The sequence below is a fragment of the Melanotaenia boesemani genome, chromosome 6 (genome assembly GCF_017639745.1).
Source record: "Melanotaenia boesemani isolate fMelBoe1 chromosome 6, fMelBoe1.pri, whole genome shotgun sequence".
NCBI classification, from domain to species: Eukaryota; Metazoa; Chordata; class Actinopteri; order Atheriniformes; family Melanotaeniidae; genus Melanotaenia; species Melanotaenia boesemani.
The window spans coordinates 19,915,216-19,934,995 of NC_055687.1; the positions used below are offsets into that span (position 1 = coordinate 19,915,216).

Consider the following 19,780-nt stretch of genomic DNA (forward strand, 5'->3'; position numbering starts at 1 on the left):
CTGTTTAATTTTCCTGAAATCCCCCACCTTTCCTTGATATATGAAACTTACTCTTGTTTTTGCAGTACCGCTCCTTTCCTTCAAGGTTGGGGGCAGCACTGAGAAATCAGCACAAATCTGCTGACATCATCCCTCAAGATCCAGTCATTGCCTGGCTGGAAGCAAAGGAGGGGGGCAGCTATGAAGGAGAGAGATACAGGGAGGATAGAATAAAGGAAGGGGGAGGGAGGAAAGCAGGAACTGGGCATCAGGAGAGGATACTGCAGCTCCCTCTCAGATTCAACACACACATACACACATATTCAAATGAACAGGATCATGGGTCTTTAAAACACACGCCCACAGCAGCAGCATCACTGCGCTGCACCACAGAAAGAGACCAGCCCATGCTCCCATCTCTGATTCTCCCTCTTTCACTCTCTGTCTGCCTCATTCTCTCTAACATACAAACACACACACATAGACAGACACGTGCTGCAGGGAAGATCTGAGCGCTGGGTCGCTGAGCATTCAGATCCCCCTCCCCTACTTCTTTCATCTCACTCCCTCTCCCTGTTCACCTTGTCTGTTCTGGCTGTATGGTTTATTATTGCGTCAGAGACAGAGAGAGCCAGCGAGAAGCATGCCAGGAGAGAGCACCCACAGATCTGTCCCTTCTGAGAAGCAACCAGAGCGGGGAGCTGAGGAAACAGGGCTCCAAGGACCAGGTAGGACTTTTGGGTTCGGGGGTGGATAAAGAAGATTGAATCGATTAAGCTGTTTTGTATGACAGACAGGTTGCATAAAACAGATAAAACAGGGCAAGTGGAACAGGCGGCATAACAGATAGGACGAAGGAGGATGTTAGGTAAATACTTGCTGCTCAGAAGTGCAATGTGAAGAACACTCATTTCAAAGCTGGGTCATCTCTTGTTAACATCGTTCTTCATTAAACGGCATGTTGTGCCCCCTTCTAGCTACTGGCAACCTCCCTACAGCCTCCTATCCTAGACATCAGCTCCAAATTAGGAATCTCTTACCTAAATGTGCTGATGGACTTCCAAAACCTTTGTGTAATTACTTTCCTCCATTCTTATCAGAGCTTCAGCCCTCTTTACCCCACTTAACCTGGCCTTCTCACCCCCATCCCTCCATCCACTGCCCCATCTTCATGCCACATCCTCACCCACATCTCCATATTAGTTTGGTGAACTGTAACAGCCTAGTAGATCTTCCCTTCCCCCAGCCTCAACACAAGCATGACACAGCAGCATGGGAAAGCACTTTGCAACACACAAACATAGGAAACAACTTATATTTTTCAACCACATATCTGAACTTGCAAATCTTGCCATAAAAATTGAGCAAAAATGATGAAAGGGAGAGCAATAGCAGTTCCCATCCTCCTTGCAGGACACATTTTAGAGTGGTTGGCTGTTCTAGATGTACTGCTGCTTTAACTTAACTAGTGACCTTGTTTGTTCTTGGGCTTGAATAATTTTTACCTTTCTTGGTGTGGATTTTGGTATAGAAAGAAAAGAGAATTGACTCATATTGTAGTTAGAACTTATGTTCCTATATGTAGTTGATATAAAAAGGAATAATTAAATAAATGTGAATTAGAGTATGTGTGTGTGTTATGGAGATGGACTAAGGCAAAGGAACATATAACACTGCTAGGGGTTCTGTTTTGTTATAGCTCAAATAGAGTCGTAACTGTATCAAGGCTACCCTTGGGGGTAGCACTGCAGCCTCTGTGACGCAGCTCCAGTTTGCTCAAGTTGCTGCGGCCTGCTTCTTATACAGCAAACATGGTGCTCAATTTTACTGCATTATAGAACTTGAAAGAAGCAGATGCTTTCTGATATATATATTTAAGGCTTAAATTAACAACCTAGCAAAACATTCATGCAGTTTTAAAGCCTGGAACATAAGTAAAATGTAAGTCGCTTTGGATAAAAGCATCTGCTAAATGACTGTAGAATAGAATAGAATAAGCATTTCTAAATACAATCTATTCTTCCTTAATTTCCTTTAAGGCGGAGATTATTTTCATATTTGTCAGTTCACAGTAACAAATGCATTGTACTTTTTTGTCAGGCCTGGCATGAGGAAATGATCACACTCATTCCTGATCATTCTGTTACCTGCACATTTAATTGTACAACAGAGGTTGCTTTTGTGGATGTTTTACTCTAACTAGTTTATTCTCCATAGCATGACTCAGCACACTTCCTATCACACACTTAGTACAATACTGAGGGAGTGATCAAGCAGGACTGCTAAGTGCTGATGTTTGCATCTGCCATCACAACAGTCTGGGCATGATGGCCACAAGGGAGCATATATAAATATAAAAAAGAAAGACAGGAAAAAAAAAAAGAATTCTTAAAGACAAAAGACATAGGGGTCAATACCAAATCTTGCTTTGTATTAACACAAGGCAGGACTAAGGAGAGGATTAGATTAAAATAGGTTTAGAGGTAATTTGAGGTACAGATGCAGAGATGGAGCTACAGAACAGAGTAAATGTGATACTGCATCTGGATTCCTGGAAGAACAAATTGTGTGTACATGTGTGCGAAAGGAAGTGTGTGAGTGTTTGTGGCTGGCACTGAGCTGAGCCACTTCTGTGTTATAATAGCTAAACAGCATGTGGCTTGAGGTCACCGCGGTAATAGCCCAGTTCAGAGGGTAAATGAAGATTTTTTTTTGGGGGTTCCATAAAAAAAGAAAGTTGAAGCACATCCTCTCGGGATATTTCAATGAATGCACAGTTTTGTATTAAAGTAGTCCATCAACATTTTAAAAAAGTCATTAAAGATAATAAGTGGAACTGGAACAAATGCTGAATGAGGTTTTTTTCCATTCCATCTTATTGATCCTTGCTTTTCCTTTCTTGCTTGTAAAGAAGACTCTCATTACTAGCCCCATGACCCAATTCCCTCACCCGTCCTGCCATTTCATCTAAATAATGTTCCCATTATCTGATAACAAGTTTATGATCTGGAAGAACAAGAGGACACACATCTCTATATTTCAGTACCAGTTTATTTGCTTCTGGTTAATTGAGCAATTGTGTATTAGTGACAGAAAGAAACTGCTGACCACTGCACTTATTTAGTTTTAAACACTGGTCAAAGCAATTTTCTGTTGCTCTTGTAAAAGTCATTTTCAGTGTCAATGTTGCATTACTTACATATTCGTTTAATTTACTGACTAGAATTATGGTGACATTTTTGAATGTTTAAAGTTCAGTGGAGAGATAAAGTCTATGAATGCGTAATGGAAGAGTATTCCCCATCATGTCTAGTCATTTTGTTTCACTTTCTCATATTAGTTTAAATCAACACAAATCTCCAGATAAATCCCATTTTTCCACTGAAATTTGGAGTTTGATCAACCTGTTTCTTCTAACTATTTAAAAGATTTTATTTTCTGTTTTTCAGACATGACCAGACACCCATCTACTGACTCCACCCCAAGTGACAGTGGTTCCTCCCCCAGTGACAGTGGTTCTAGCCCTTCTCCCACCACTCCACAGAAACTTCTCCCAGCTTGCACTTCTCCATTTGGGCCACGACTGTTTCATGTACCACCCAACTCCTCTGGTTCTCCAAGGCCACAGCCTGAAGGCTCTGACCACCGCAACACGCCCAGACTGTCTGGAAAATTAGGTGGTCATGGGCCGTGTGGCCGTCATGTACCTGTAAAGATGGAGAGAATAAAGGTATGCACTTGTTTAAGCATGTTTGGAATTCTACAAAATACATGCTATAAGATGCATTTCAGAGGTATATTCATATCAGCTTGTGTGTGTTTGATGTTTTTGCCAGGTCCTGACTGGTTTTGAGGTGGAGAGCGACTATCAAGAGCCACAGACCATTGACACAAGGGTGGTAATGGGTGAAGAGACACTGCTCAAAACAACAGACAACCAGAAAGGGAATACCCCAGTTAAGCCAAGTGGCCAAGCTATCCCTTTGCCAGATATTCCAAGGCTTTCTCATCCTCAGGCCCAAATAAAAGAAAGACACCTCGAAACCAGCAAAGAGGAAAGCCAATCACAAATCCCTAAAAAACAGGAAGATCAGGAAAAAGACCCTGTACAGCCCTCAGTCACCCACCCTTGTCCATCTTCTCCAGAGCTCATCACTACAGATGGTAATTTAACAGACAACAAGAAAGAAGATGAGACCCTCTCCCAAGATGAAGTGCCTTCACTCTCTTTTTCTGAGCTGGCCTGTCCAGTTGCTTTGTCCTTCTCTGAGCCAGCTTATGCTGTTGACCCCCTACGAGTGGGTGTTCCCTCATCTCTTGACCCAGAGCTTTACTATACTGCTCCTTCCACCCCAATCAAGATGGCTACCCGCTCTTCGCACTTAAAACATCACTCATATCCTGGGTCCCCAGTCTCCCCTCTCTCCCCTGGTTCTCCCTCAGACAGCGAGGACCTCTGTTCTCCTCTCACCTCTCCTTCTGGCTCTTATATCACAGCAGAGGGGGGGAGCTGGACATCCTCTTATACATCCTCCACCTCACCCTCCACTTCTCCCAACCTGCTTCTTGCGGAAGAAACACAAGAGGCCCCAGCTTGCTTTGTGAGCTCCTTATCAGAGATTGGAGATGAAGCTGGGGAAGAAAGGGGACGACTGAGTGCAGAAAGGAAGGAGGAAAGAGCTGGGGACTATTGTCTGTACCATCCTGAGGATTTTGTTATGAATTCTCGAATAGGAATTACAGACACAATAATCCCTGAGGAAGATGAGGCTCTAAAAGGGGAGGACATCAATATTTCCAGAGAAAGTTGTCGTCCTTGCTGGGTGACTGATAATACACCTCCAACAAGGAGCAGTAGCAGCAGTGACTCACAGGAGGATGGGGGAGAGTCTGAAAGTTCACTTTGCCCGGTGGAAGAGGCCAGTTCAGAGAGAGCAGAGTACTCTAGGCCCATACAGACAGGTCTGACACTCCAACTGGAAGAATGTACATCCCAGGATCATTATGGACCTGTTGATACCCACCCAGATCTTTCCTCCACTGCACTGACTCCCGACACAGAGAACATGACTATGGCCTCTTCTAGCATCAGCCCTGACTTACCCATCCACCCCCTTGATGCCTTCTGTCCAGGAGCCTTTGATAGCCTTGGTCCTAGTTCTTTCATACTCTCCCAGGCAGCATGTGCTGATGATACACTAGATGACGAAATGATGATCCCTGCCTCACTCATCTCCTTTCCCATCCACACCAGCCTGATCTTTAGGGCTGACTCGATGGAAATCACCCTCTTCCCCACAGAGGAAGAAAATGAAATTGAAGTCAATGACAGAAATGAAAGAAAGGATGTTGATGCATATGCTGCAGGAGAGGAGGAAGCAGATGTAGAAGATGGTGATGATGATGAAGAGGATGATGATGATGATGATGATGATGATGATGATGACGATTATGATTATGATGATGATGGCAATGCCACAGCCGCTCCTGATAGTGATGAAGATGAGGAGAATGATAAAGATGATAACAGTAACGGGCTGGATGGAGATGGTGAGGAAGCTCAAGTAGAGGTGAAAGTGGTAGAAGACGAAGAGGAGGAAGAAGAGGAGGAAGAAGATGGCGATGATGATGAGTGTGACATCAAAGCAGTAGAAGATCCTACTGATGAGGACAGCTCAGCATCTTTCCTTCATTCACTTTCAGAAACATCTATCAATGAGGGGTTAGATGAATCCTTTTGTTTCCAAGATGATACAGATGACTCATTAGATTCTGCCTCTTATAATGGGGAGGAAGATGAAAGCCTGTACAGCACTGAGAGACATGCACAATCACTTGAACCCATGCCAGTGGATGGACTTGAATTGACTGAAATCCAAGTAGAACCTGAAGAGGAACTGAGTCAAACTGAACCTTTGCACACACAACTGAGTATGGATAAGCTAATGGATCACCCCCAAACCACCTGTCCTTCTGAAACCACTGCTTTGCATCCTGAAGGTGTAGAAACTAAACTTCTAGGTGTATCTGTAACCCCTGAACTCCAATCAGACCCTGACTGTGAATCAACCAGTGCAGCAGGGGAGACAAAAACTTTGCACATGGAAGTAAGGACAGATAAAGCTGTGGATAACCAGAAACTGTTTCTTCCTTCTGAAGCAAATTCTTGTCAGCTAGAATCTAACACTAACCAGAATGAGAACAAAGAAAAGAGGGAGATGATGAATCACAGTCTTTCTTCTAGCCCTCTCATGGAGCCTAAGGAAATCTCTCATTTAAATGCATCTACCACTTCTTTTACCCATGCATCACTGGACTCTGCTACTGAGTCCCAAACCGTTCCTCCTTCTGTCCAGGAGACAACAAACCTGAACAATTCCGTCCTTTCGGATGAACTGCCAACAGAAAATCCCAATGTGAAAGCTGACGACACTAAAGAACCTGAGAGTGACTCTTTCAAATTGCTCATTAAGCCTCGTCATAACTACCCAGAAAGCCAAAAGACCATAGGAGCAAGTAGAGTTGCATTATCAAAGTCCTTCTCCAGTAAATATGATGTGCCTGTACAGGTGGAAGAAGGGGTAGGTATGCACAGCGACTCTGGCAGTGAGCCTCACCAGAAGAATGGAAATACATCAGCTGAGTCTATAAGTGTGGAGTGTAGAATCAATAATTCTGGCTCCCCATTGAAGATGGTGTCTGCTACCAATGACTTAAATAAGGGTGTGCTTCTTCTGTCTTGCCCTAAAGACCCAAGTCCCAACCCAAGTAATATCCCTGTGTCTGTCTCCCCAGAAGTCATTTCAGAACTTCCTGATAACCTGGCTCTGACTCCTGAACACTGTGCTGGTGACTCTGCTCAGGAAAACCTAAGGGAGAATACTCTGAGTACTGATGAGGGGGTTCTTGGAGCTGTTGGGTCCTCACACTCCCCACTTGCCATTTCCCCCAAAAGAGAAAATTCAGAAACTGACACAAGCAGAGAGCAGGGTCCTGGAGCTGGGGCATGGTCTGACACCAGAATGGGGTTGGGTTTTGAACTAGGGTTTGGATCAGGGGCTGAGTTTGGTATCTGGGGAGCAGGAGAGTCCCTATCTTTGTCTCTGGGAAAGAGGTATGAATTAGAGTCTGAAAGCCTGCTAATGTGTGACACAGAAGGCCAAAGCATGCAGACAGCTATGGTTTCTAATATGAGCAGTGAAGTGTGCAAAAATTATGAAAATGTTCTGGGTTCAATTCTTGATGATGAAGATAACAACAGTCTTTGTGGAAAGAAGGAGCAAATGGTGGATAAAGATTTGGTTGGAGAGGGAGTTTCTGATTTCAACTTGGCTCGTTGGAAGTCCATTGAGGAGATCTCAGAAGCGGGTGGAGGAGAGGATGGAAGCTCTAGATTCCCAGAGGATGTTAGTAATTTGAATCCAGACAATGATGACGACTATGCAGACACACTAATACAAGACACTTGGAGGAGTTCCAATGACTCTGCCTTTGATTCCTTGGAAGTAGGCCTGTTTGGAAGTTTGAATGCTCTGTCAGAGGAAGTGAGACCCCAGAGTGTGAATGTCAGTGCTAGAGAGTCTGTATCTAATATTCCACTTGAAGAGATGCCTCTGCAGGTTTCAGACGAGACTCCTGATGAAGACCAAGAACTAACAGCAAGACCCAAAAACCAAACATCAGACACAGTACAGACACCAGTCCCAAAGGAAGCTGTTTGTAGGTTTTCAGCATCCATGACTGACACTAACATAGATGCAGCTGGAATAACTAAACACCCTGATTCACCAGCTAAAGCCAAATCAAGATGTGATGATACCCCAGAGTGTCAATCAATCACTCGAGAAAGTAATGCATTTTCCTTGCCACAGGGGACATTTGGATACTTTACTCCTAAATGTAAATCAGATATTTCCAGACCAAGAGGGTCTTATGAAGACAAGGTGGAAAATAACATTTCTCCACTGGTAACAGAGATGGAGCAGCTTCAGACTGATAGCCAAAGCAAATGTGATGTCAGCCCTGTGAGGAACAGAACTGTTAATGAACCAAAGACTAAAGATGCCTTTAGAGGACAGGATTGTGTTTGTACCTCAGGGGAAGAAGATGAGGAAAGCAGAGAACAAGAGAGAGAAAGAGTGAAAGATAAAAACCAAAAGGAAAGAAAATCATCTTCTGCACAGAATGGCTCAGAGCACTTTGCACACACACCTAAGGGTGGGCCTTGCACAGATACACAAGTTGCTGCTACAAAAGGGAGGAGAAGGAGGCAGAATAAACGCAGGGCATCTCTGACAGGAAGCAATACTGATTTTAGCCCGGAATTTATTGAAGATACAAAGAACGTTTCTGTTCCATTAAATGCTAGAACAGATGGGTGGTCAAAGGAGACTGCAGGCAGTTCTAAAACTACAACAGCCTGTAATGAAAACAACAACATTTCATCGTCAGACAATCAACAGAGGACATCTGTGGAAAGCAAAGCTGAATCTGGTTCACAGATACAGGGACGTAACAGTTCCAGCCCTGATGTCAAAAGTCCAAGACAAGGACACTGCAGTTCTACCACAAATACACCAGGCAACCTCAATACTGTGGTGGACCTGAAGCAAAACTTTAATCAAAAGCAGGAAGTGCTTGATAACAGACCACTAACTGATACTCTGAGAGGAATCACCGTGGACATAAATGACAATAACATAAATACTGACTCCAGCGTACAGAATGAGAGTACCACATCAAACTCCATGACTCCACTTTCTTTATCTTCCATGTCCTCCTCCTCCCTTCCTTGTGCCTCAGCAGAGCCAGAGAATGGCCTTTCCACACCTGTCCAAGAATCCCAACCTGCCCTCTCTGCCCAACAAGAATCTTCACTATCTATAAGTCACACCAACCCTTCCCTTTTCTCTACCTCCCCAACAGCACAGCAACCCCCTGACTCTGGATTTCCTCCAAACAACAACATCCAAGAGGTCACTGAAGTATTTTCTACGCCAACAGCATCTGCCACAAATGTCTCTTTGCCCTCACTGCCCACTGCCATGCCATTAAACTTGTCACAGGCTACCCAGGAGACAGGGAGTCTAGACTTGGTTTCTGTTCCAGGCTCTTCTTCCCACCCACAATCTCAGTCTTATTTACAAGCTCAGACTGCTGTCAACGTCCAGCCTCACAAGCAAATCAAACAAGGTCAGACATGGAGCAACCTAGACAGGTGCAGAGGTAAGTAAAGACATTTTCATTTTATTGATGTTGCCCCCCCCCCCCCCCCCCCAAAAAAAGGAAAAACAATGATGATGTTTCCTCTGTAAGGTTCATCTTTGGCTGAAGAGGAGACAGACAGTGAGGAGGATGGTGGATGGTTTCAACAAGGTTGGAGATCTGAGCCCAGAGGTGTTGCAGGAAACAAAAACGGATCATCACAAAATGAGTCTGGTCTTGTCAGTCAAAAGGAAATTCAACCGTTCTCTGCTCATCAAGTGGCTGACAGACAGTCACTCTGTCCAATCAACCACAACCACAGTATTTCTGAAGAGATAGACCTCTCTTTACAAAACAACTGTAAGTTTTTTCTTATGTTCTTAAGGCCAAAGAAAAAAAAATCCCTAAATTTCTTCTCTGACTGTTACATTTATGCAATTTGAATACAGCATTACAGAGTAGAATATCAAAGACTAAGAGATGACTACCTGACATAATGTTTCTGTTGTTGTCACTTGCGTAATGTAAATGAAGTTAATGATTAAATAGTAGGGAGATGTAATCAAGTTGATTTTCCACTGGAAGATTTAATAACCTGGCACTGATCAGATGTGCCTTTGGAATTTATAATGAACACTCTTCATCAGTTTCAACGATGGCTCTTTTTGCAATTTCCATGGATATTAGTTTCTATGGTAATAAGGATATGGTGCACCTCATTTATACAGTATGTTTTTTTAACAATATCCTTGCTTAGGTTCCATGTTGGCTTCCTGTAATGAGTCTGAGAGTGAAGGTTCAGTACCTGAGCTTGAAGAGCCAGGGCCACTAAGACCATCAGAGCCACAGGTGAGTCTGCTTTTGATTATTAAAAAAGACCATCAAGGTTTCATTTTTAAGCACCTTTTCAAATTAAAATACCATTCCAGAGGGGTCCTGATTATTATGTTATCTGCAAGATGCTATTGTTTAGAACAAGTGTGTCAACAGCCTGAAAATAATTGAACACAGTGGTTTTTAAAGGCTTGAATGGTTTTGACTTGTATAGAAAGCGACCCTTTAAATGTTGTGCTTGGCCATGTGGTTTCAGTCAAACACATCTACATGTTTACTACTTTTTAGTAAAATTAGCAGAGCAAATATTTGTGAGTTAACTAATATTTGTTTGTTTTTTCAGTCTATTTCTTCTGCAGATGAAGGGCTGAACAGGCCAAAACAGAGCCGCAGTGAGAAGAAGGCCCGCAAGGTTAGCCTAAGCTATATATGACTATTTATTCATATTAAATTCTACATTACATCCAAAGTAATAAAGCAAATAAGAAGATAATGTTGAAAGCTGTATGACACCAGTGCTTAATTTGTGTGATGCTGTTCCTAATTGTCACTCTCTGTATGTAGGCCATGTCTAAACTGGGTCTGAAGCCAGTCCACGGTGTGACTAGAATAACTATTAGGAAGTCGAAGAGTATCTTGTTCGTCATCAGCAGACCAGATGTATTTAAAAGCCCCGTGTCAGACATTTATATTGTATTTGGAGAGGCAAAGGTATATCTTTCTTGTCTTTTTTTTTTTTATCATATAAACATAATTTAATGTTTTTTTTTTTGCTTATTACCCTCTCATCTCTCTTCCCTCAGATTGAGGACCTATCTCAGCAGGCTCACAAAGCAGCTGCAGAGAAATTCAAGGTGCCTGTGACGTCATCACCTTTAGCCCCACCCGTCCCGCCCAGCCTCACCATCAAGGAAGAGAGTGAAGAAGAGGAAGAGGAGGTATTAACTGTTAAAATATTTTATTATATATATATATATATATATATATATATTGTTTGATGTGTCTGTAAAATCTTGTCATTTAAAAGTCCCACTATCCTTATTCCTTTCTTTTTTTCTGAACATCAGGTGGACGAAGGAGGTCTTGAACAGAGAGACATCGAACTGGTGATGGCTCAGGCCAATGTGTCACGAGCCAAGGCCGTCCGTGCACTGAAACACAACAAGAATGACATTGTGAATGCTATCATGGTGAGAATGAAGGGAGGAGGGATGGAGGGAGGAAGAGCAAGAGGGTAGTGAGAGGGCAGATGGTAAACAAAATAATGAGTCATAGCCAGTGAGCAGAGAGAGAAGGGGGAGGATAGAGGAGAAAGAGCAGAGGACAAATGACACAAAGAACCTCTCCGTAGTGACTGAGAAACCTGCAAAGCCATGTAGTACAGTTAATGCCCACCAGATGGCAGCAAAAGCTCATTTTGAGTTGAATATTGGAGCTATTAAATGGTGCAGATGCCTTTTTTTTTTATTGACGTGACAAACCCTGGTACAAATAATTTAAATCAACATTTTTGGAAGAATGATCATTCAGTTATTTTATTTAGTAAAAATTTAACAAATTATAGATATGACAAAAATGATCTTTTTAACACATTTCTGGCTTCATAAAATGCACCCCAAAAACAGAATAAAATGATTAAAATCTTTGGATTTAATTTCCCCAGAAAACGTAGACTAAAAAAAACAAAAACAACAAAAAACAAACAAACAAACAAACAAAAAACTATCACAATTATTACTTTGTTGACAGATTTAATTCTTTGGACTTTAAATCTATTTAAAACAATGTCTATAATCAATTGAGATCCAGCTTTCTCGTGTAGCAGATCAGCTTTGGCCTTTTTTTTCATCATGAATTGTAATTCAGATTGAGACCTGGACTGTTTGCTGATCACATCATTGAGTTAATCATTTTTTTCTGAAGGAAGATTTGGACACTCATTGTTCTGTGGTAAGATGCATTATCACATCAGCAAACCTTTAGATTCATATTTAAGAAAAATGTCCAAAATTTCGATCTTCACCTTCACATTGAGTTAAGAGGCCATCTGTTCGGGTCCATTACGTGACATCAACCCCATATCAGTGGTTGTAAAAGCTGTCTTGTTTTTTTATTCAGGCAGTTGTCTTAATATGCTTTATTTCACCTGCACCAAACACAAATTTCTGCATCATCTCCTTGCAGATTTTCCAGCAAGCGTTTATCACTTTAATCCAATCATTCACAGTCCATGGCTGCTCTTTTGCACTTTGTTTTCTTCTGTTTAGATGTTCATGATAGTTTATGTTAATCTTTTTTAGATGTAAATCCCATTTCCTCCAGGTTTCTTAATGCTCAGCCATAGACACTGAGTTCATTACATTTATACGTGTTTTTATTTTCAGGCATGTAGCTTTTTCTGTTTTCTATCACAATCTGAGTTGAATTACTTTATGAGAGGAATTTTATAAATCTGTTTCCACTGACAGCTAGAAAGCTAAACACTCTTAACTGCATTAATTCACAGATTAAAACATGCACATCCTTTAGAAATGTAAATAACAGCATTATTACATTTAAAAAAAATCTACTTAATCGGAAAAAAGTAAAAAGAAGTGCTTTATTTAAATGTTTTTTTAAAATTATTTTCTTAAAAAAACCCTGCTAAATAAACCTCCTTCAAGAGTGTTTTGTCAGGCTTAATCTTTAAATCTTTATGAATGGATAACAATCTAATTGCAATAATGTGTCATATTTTAAATGTTTTTTGCTTTGTCTAATTCTGATTCATTCTTCAATCTTTTCTTCTTACTTTGTTTTAGGAGCTGACCATGTGAGTGAGACCTGAGAAAAAGAAGAAACTATTCCTGACTCTCTTATTCCAGCCTATAAAGCCTAAACACCAGTGACTCCTCTGTATCGCTGCTGCTGTATGTTGCATCCCCAGTAACTGCTAAATAAAGTCTGTTCCAGCGTGGGCTTTGACTCAGCTTTGAGGCCGACCCTCCAGAAAACACACACATTAAATCACAAACATCTTAAAAACAGTGAATGAAGGAATGAATCTTAAAAACACCATTTAGTTTACCCTTTTTGTTCCCACGAGAAACTAATTTATGGGCTTTGAAATCAATTTTGAGCATTGAAAGGTTTATTTTTTCCACATAATCAGAATAAAAAAACTTATTTTTCCTATAATTTCTTAAAATGAGAACAAATTCCCCTGCTTCATGTTCAAAAGACAATTAAATGAGTATTTAATACAGCAGCTGTCATGTTTTATCATATTCTGTTCACAGAAAGCAGATGCCGAATAGAAAAAGCAGATTGCAGAACTAAATTAAGATTACATTTGATCTTTTTAATGTTTCAGAGGCCATTTTTATTGTGTGTATCTAAGAAATGAAACTAATTTCTTTCTGTGTCTCACTTACAACAATGTCATCCAGAATTGATGACACAATTACACATGGACAGATGCCAACTCGCTTCTGACAATCCGTCTATTTTATTATACAAAAGTGATCAGAGTGCAAGTCACGATGTGGGGCTGCTTTCCCATGAACAGGCAATAACAAGAACATTCCAACCACGTACAGTCATCAGCTTCAAATTACAGCAACAACTATATGTTAATGCGTCTGTCTCTCTGAATTAACTCCATTCTTACACAAAAACAGATGTAAAGGTAAGTTGCATTTCACTGTGTAGAAATATAGAAAAGAACATAAATGGAGGAAATAATGTGAGTGGCTATTAAAACAACTAAACTAGTTAAGATTACACAGTTTTCAAAGTCAGTGGAAATGCTTTGTTAGCAAAGTCAATATTTTCTGTCATTTACTGGTCCCATTTTCAAATGACAAAGACAGCTTGAGCACGTCTTATCTCCTAAGATCCATAAGAGATTGTGGCATGGCTTTCTATCCTTAAAGATGGGCTGATCTCCAGGGATTCTCCACAGCGATGCAGATAGGCAGCTTCTCTCCTGCAGAACAGAGTAAATGCTTTTGGACCATGTGAAATAAAGGGAGATCAATATTCCTTCAGGAGCTGGTTTTAGCTGGGAGGACATTATTCTCAAAGTGTCCCTGGTTAGTGATATTTCCTGCTGGGAAATATCTAGCCACCACAAAGGATGAACCATCTGATGCGATGGCTTTACCCACACCCAGCTTTTTGCTGCTCTTCCACACCATTGCTGTGAAATGTCCTAAGAACAGAAAGAGAAATCACAAGAAAATTAGAAGGCAACCAGCAGAGGATGGAGTAGAAGTGAGAAACATCCTGGATATTGCTGCAGCTGAAGTGTACACACTCTTAAGTATACCTAAATATTTACAGACCGAGGAGTCTGAATTCTTCTCCGATTCATGAGTCCTAAACTTTTCCTCATATCTGGTTCAGCTATTAACATTTTTTCTGTGACTGAACATTATGAATCTGCCAGTGATCTGCTTCATGTGCTATTAAGTTACACTGAATCGCACATGGTGCAGTCTGAGGTTAAAAAAAGCCACCTGAGGGAATTAAAGCAGACTGGACATGACATGTGGGTTTCAGAGTTATTTACAGGACTGTGATGTCCCCCAAGTTTCCCTTTCAGCGGTCACAGAGTCAGGCAGTCACACACTAACAACAGCACAAGAATAACAACAACCCTACCCATGCCTGGGTAAGTTTGACACAGAACGAAAGAGTGACAAGTCAACAGAAAATAAAGAAGAAGCAGAGAAAGCAACACACATAGTAAGATGAGAAGGTGAGATGAGACAGGACAAAACATGAAACAGGAGCTCAGAGACACACTTGAGTGAGTCTCACCAGTGCCCGAAGAGAATCCAGGACGGTTGAAGTTGTACTGTTTCACTTCATTATACCATCGATCTGCAACATCCTTCCCTGCATGAACATCAGTAAAAAATATATATATATATGAAGTCATCTCAGAGGACCGTCAGCTCAATCATGTGCTACACATTTAACCATGAAGGAAATGAAAGAAGACAGCATCTCTGGGCAGCAAATTCCTCTTTGGAATATGTTGTCTTTAATGTTGCTATTTTGTGTCACTGACTACTGAGCCATTTTTATGAATCACACTTGCATGTGCTGGGATATTTGTGCAGTGAGTCATGGTGTCTGAGGTGGAGGAGAAATAGATCCCAGCTGCAGCAGCTGACAGTCAGTACAAGGAATTTACTTTAGGCCTCAGACTAACTTCACTTGTATCAACAGAAGAACCTGTCTTATTGGACTTTTCCGATTCTGACCGCAGACATTCTTATTTATCCACACTGCCACCACAGAATTACTCAAAAGCTTAAGTTTACATGCAAAGTCACTAACGTAGTTTATGAACAGTGATGTTTTAGTTTGTATGTACCAGTTTGATCGTAGGATGCCCATGCCAGGTTCTCTCCACAGCTCCCTCTGCTGGACTCCACGCTGTGTTTCAGGATTCGTGTGCTGGCCAGGCTTTCAGCATACCTGAGAAAAGATGTAGCAAGTTTCACAGTGTTGTTTTAAAGTGTGCTGCCCTCTTTTAATTGTGACTCAAGCGGAAATTTCACCTCTGCACAGGAGAAATTACAGCCATGAGTGGTTGTGATTGTGTCTTACTAAAGGACACAATCCCAGGTTGACTGGAGGGGACTAATTTCTTTTTTTAGATGTAAGACTATGAGAAGTCTCAGTTTTCACAAGTTGCAAAACATAAAATCTTTACTATCTAAGCGGTACAATTATATATTTTCATGTTGTAATTCATCATTGTAAAGTTAGACAGTTTCTTATATTCAAATAAATTTGTACTTTTAAGATTTTATCATTTCAGTTCATATTGTTTTAACATTTGTGAATGCATCCAGTTCATATAGAAACTGTACTAGGGGTACAGGTGAAGACTCAGAGTTTTCACATTTCAGACAAACAAGTGAGGAAAAACTTAATTTTATTGCTTTTACTATAAGAGAAGTATTGACTTAAGGAAACGTTTTGGCTTAAATATACATTACCAGATACTAAAATATTAAAAATAATAAAAATATTATAGGTAGGTTCCCTTTTCCTAATATGACCCTGAAATAAAAAAAAAAAACAAACAAAAAAACCATGTTAAACAGATACAACAATACCTTTAAATCAACAAGCTTTCCAGCAAGCAAGCAGTTGTTACAACCTACAATGATGTTGGAGCCTCCGAGCTGTTCTGTGGTGGTGCAGATGTTATCCATTAAGTTTAACTCACCTCATCATTCTACTTTCTATATATATACAGATTCCTGGAAGCCAGCAGGATCATGACTATGTTGTCTGTTCCCACAGACATTAAAGGAAATCAATATATCCAGCTGTTTGATATATCTAGACTACACTAAATGCTTAAATTGTCTTTCCTAAGTTTTTTTTTTTTTTTGACTGTAGGGAAAAAATGAAGTATTGGTCCTAAGCCATTCACCCACATCACATTTATTAAGTTATCTGTTGATAACTAAAGTTACATTTCCTCACCCTCATTCACCAGGCCTTTCTTCTAACTAAGTGTTTAGAGCCCCCTAGGAAAGGCATGCTTCACACTTTAAAAACTTCTGTTTCAAATGTTGCAGCACATCTCATCAGCTATCACATAATCAGACATGGTTTTAAGTCTTTGATGCCTTTTATTTGCACCATCAAACATATGTGAAAGACTGTTATGTTAAATAGTTGCATCTGTTCTTCTGACTGCACTAGTCAGCTTCTCATAAGACTCAAGAGGAGAAAAACTCCTCTGTAACATCTGAGTTTATTTGGTCACAATGATTTTAAAAATCTATGGAAATTAATTTCCACTAAAACTTTTGAATAAAATGTTATTGCAACTGCAGTTAAAGGCGCTGAAGTATCAATAACCTGCAATTACAAACAGAGTCAAAATATCAACATTTTGTGGTTATTGCATTTGACAGGCTCAGCTGGAACTGTCACTATTATCTACAGCACCTTGACAAAGACTGATTTACACAGTCCTTCCTAATTAAGTTTCTTATTTGATCTGCGTGCGCAATAACCCACCGGGCTGCCTCTCTGCTCAGCTTGCTGCTCAGCTTCAGTGGAGGAGCCTGGTGCTTCTTCCTGTACTCATTATGGCACTGCAGCACCTCTTCAGCAAACTGCTTCGAGGCTGCGAAACGTGGAGGACAGAGACAGGAAGAGTTAGACACCCTCTGACAGAACAGACATAATGATGCAACGTGAAGACTCATACATGACTGCAGAGCTGAAACCTACAGGCTGACTGAGCTCAGACTGTGAGTAACAACTTGGTGACAGATGATGGAGCAGAAAACGTCATTCAAAGCAACCCCCCTTCCCCCATTACTGCCTGGTGCCAATCACTCACTGGCCTTTTCACAAGTGTCACAATCTCTTGAGAGCACACACAATAGGCACATTCAAATAGTCACACAAATACAATAGTAGTACAAATGTTGCCTGTCCTTACTAAGCATGTTGCAACAATCAGGGCTGTTTAAGACAATGCGAAATTTAAAGGAGGAAACAAGAATAAGTTCAACTGGTAGTTCTATATGTGCTCTCTACTACTTTAATATGTAATGTCCACAAAACCAGGCAGCACCCACTCATGCACACAAACGCAGCTAGCTTCATGGAGCAAAAGTTCTAGCTCAGATACAATAATCCAAGAGCCTATAATTAAAATTAAGCCCTTAGGGTGCAGTTTCCACTCACCTGATTTTCCCATGGTGCTGACACAGGATAAAAGCAGCCTATCCTTTGCCTTTATCTCTTCTTCTGTTTGCTCCCACCTTACCTTTAGTCCTTTTAACACTACTGGTCTGAAACAGCTACTAATGCAAGCTTTTCTGTTTCATCCTGTCTAGAACTCACAGAAACTTACCTAAGTTCCCCTTTAGCTATTTATCCAGCTGCAATAATGATTGCGCATGTTTCTCTTGTTTCATTCAGTTTAGCAAGATCTGACCTGTCTCCTTCATAGCCACACACACACTGCTATCTGCATGCCCTCAGCTATCTTAATGGCCCAGAGAAGTACACACCCTTTCCATTCCTCAAAATGAAAGGGGAGCTCTTTCAGTCGTTGGTGACATCATCTCTGTGAGACATATGCCCATATATGGCTCTGGGAATTTTCTGTAACTTGGTAGTCTGGGTGAATGCTACTCCTAGCAACTGTGGCTGGGACCACATGGCCTTTCTCTCATTTCACACTGTAATGATGCAGCATTGTGATGGATAATGTGGACCAAGGACAAAGAGCTCTTTGCTTTATCGATCTTTCCACCTCAACCTTCCAGTATTACCACTAACCTCTGCATATATAAGTTAATGACAATAAATGCAAATGAAAGAAGAGTTGTTCTTTATCACTATCCTGGATAAAAAAGCAGTGATTGAGTAGTTTGCCTACTGCAGCTGACATGCAGGGAAAAGAAGAATTGCCATTTATCTAGCTGCAGAACAGGTTTCTATTTGTTTTGTCTTCATGAGGTACTGTATACTATCTCCCTGCTTTAACAGCATTTCCAAGCCGGTACATTTATCATTTCAAAACAAATAAATGACACTTAATTTTACAAAGGCAAGAATAGTTTGCAGCCACACTTAAAAGTGTACCTCATATTTGACTTTACACTTAACTCACTTAACTCAGACACAAATTGTCTCTGGATTTTTATTTATTTATTTATTTATTATTTTAATATAAAGGCCACAGTTCCTGTAACTGATGAATAATTTTAAAAGAGAAGAAACACACAAACAAAAAGAAAACCATTGTACATCCAGGAAAATCAGCTGGACTTTACAGTGTCAGCACCAAGTAGTAAGTGTGAGTTTAATCACACACTCTATTTCTTGAGTAAATCAAGGTTTAAAAAAAAAAAAAAAAAAGAAAGAAAGAAAGAAAGAAAAAGAAGCCAAAATAAAATTTCTTTCTTTCGTTCTACTGGCTAACAAGCAATTCAAGACCTGGTGAACAACAAACAAAAAGGGTCAGATTATATAGAAGCAGTGTTGGGGGTAACGCGTTACAAAGGTAACTCGTTACTCTAATATACTACGTTTGGCAGTAACGAAGTAATACAACGCGTTACTAACTATATTTTGGTAATATTATTACAGTAAATGAGTCCGGTAATGCGTTACAATCCCAACTGTCAGTATAAACATCAGACAAATAAATAATAAAACAACCATCGCGCAACAGCCGAAAATAAATATGAAGTAGAAGAAGAAGAAGAAGAAGAGGAAGAAGAAGAAGACGAGGGCGGCGGCTTTAAATTAACAGAAGAAGAAGAAGAAAAGGACGAGGAATGATGGCAACCGACTCGACATTTTCTAAGTGGGTTTACCCTCACTATTTTGAATACATCAGAGAAATCGAAAAGAACAATGAGGTGTAGAACAAGAGTTTGTATCACATCATGTCGTTTAATTCTTCCATATCATTACATTATTGTAATTCAGCAGTTCATATTAACAACTACTTTCTGATGCAACCTCATTAGACTTTGTTGCCACACACATACTATAATAATGAGGAACTACATTTAAATGAGAACTATTCACCATGACAAAATATTGCGCACCTTCATTGCGTAATGCCTTGTCCTAAATGCTTATTTTGGTGAAAAGTAACTGAAAAGTAATATGTTACTTATTACTTTATACAGAGAGTAATATTGTAAAGAAATGTATTACTTAAAATTGAAAGTAACTGGTAATGTGAAATATATTACACTTGGGAAGTAACTTTCCC

General features: G+C 40.4%; 2 protein-coding genes across 2 annotated transcripts; one reads left to right on the plus strand and one right to left on the minus strand.

The window, feature by feature from the left end:
* Positions 1-357: 357 nt before the first annotated feature.
* On the plus strand, positions 358-12,974 carry nacad (NAC alpha domain containing). Its single transcript, XM_041988405.1, has 10 exons — positions 358-707; positions 3,429-3,709; positions 3,816-9,204; positions 9,295-9,543; positions 9,941-10,032; positions 10,361-10,429; positions 10,582-10,728; positions 10,821-10,955; positions 11,085-11,207; positions 12,819-12,974. The coding sequence occupies exons 1-10, from the start codon at positions 623-625 to the stop codon at positions 12,831-12,833; spliced, it is 6,585 nt and encodes a 2,194-aa protein (XP_041844339.1). The 5' UTR covers positions 358-622; the 3' UTR covers positions 12,834-12,974.
* glipr2l (GLI pathogenesis-related 2, like) lies at positions 12,131-18,051 on the minus strand. The gene is made up of 5 exons (XM_041988406.1): positions 17,731-18,051; positions 17,053-17,161; positions 15,383-15,486; positions 14,821-14,898; positions 12,131-14,209 (listed from the first exon to the last, which is right to left on the minus strand). Exons 1-5 carry the CDS (start codon positions 17,741-17,743, stop codon positions 14,043-14,045), a joined length of 471 nt encoding a protein of 156 aa, XP_041844340.1. The 5' UTR covers positions 17,744-18,051; the 3' UTR covers positions 12,131-14,042.
* Positions 18,052-19,780: the final 1,729 nt, after the last annotated feature.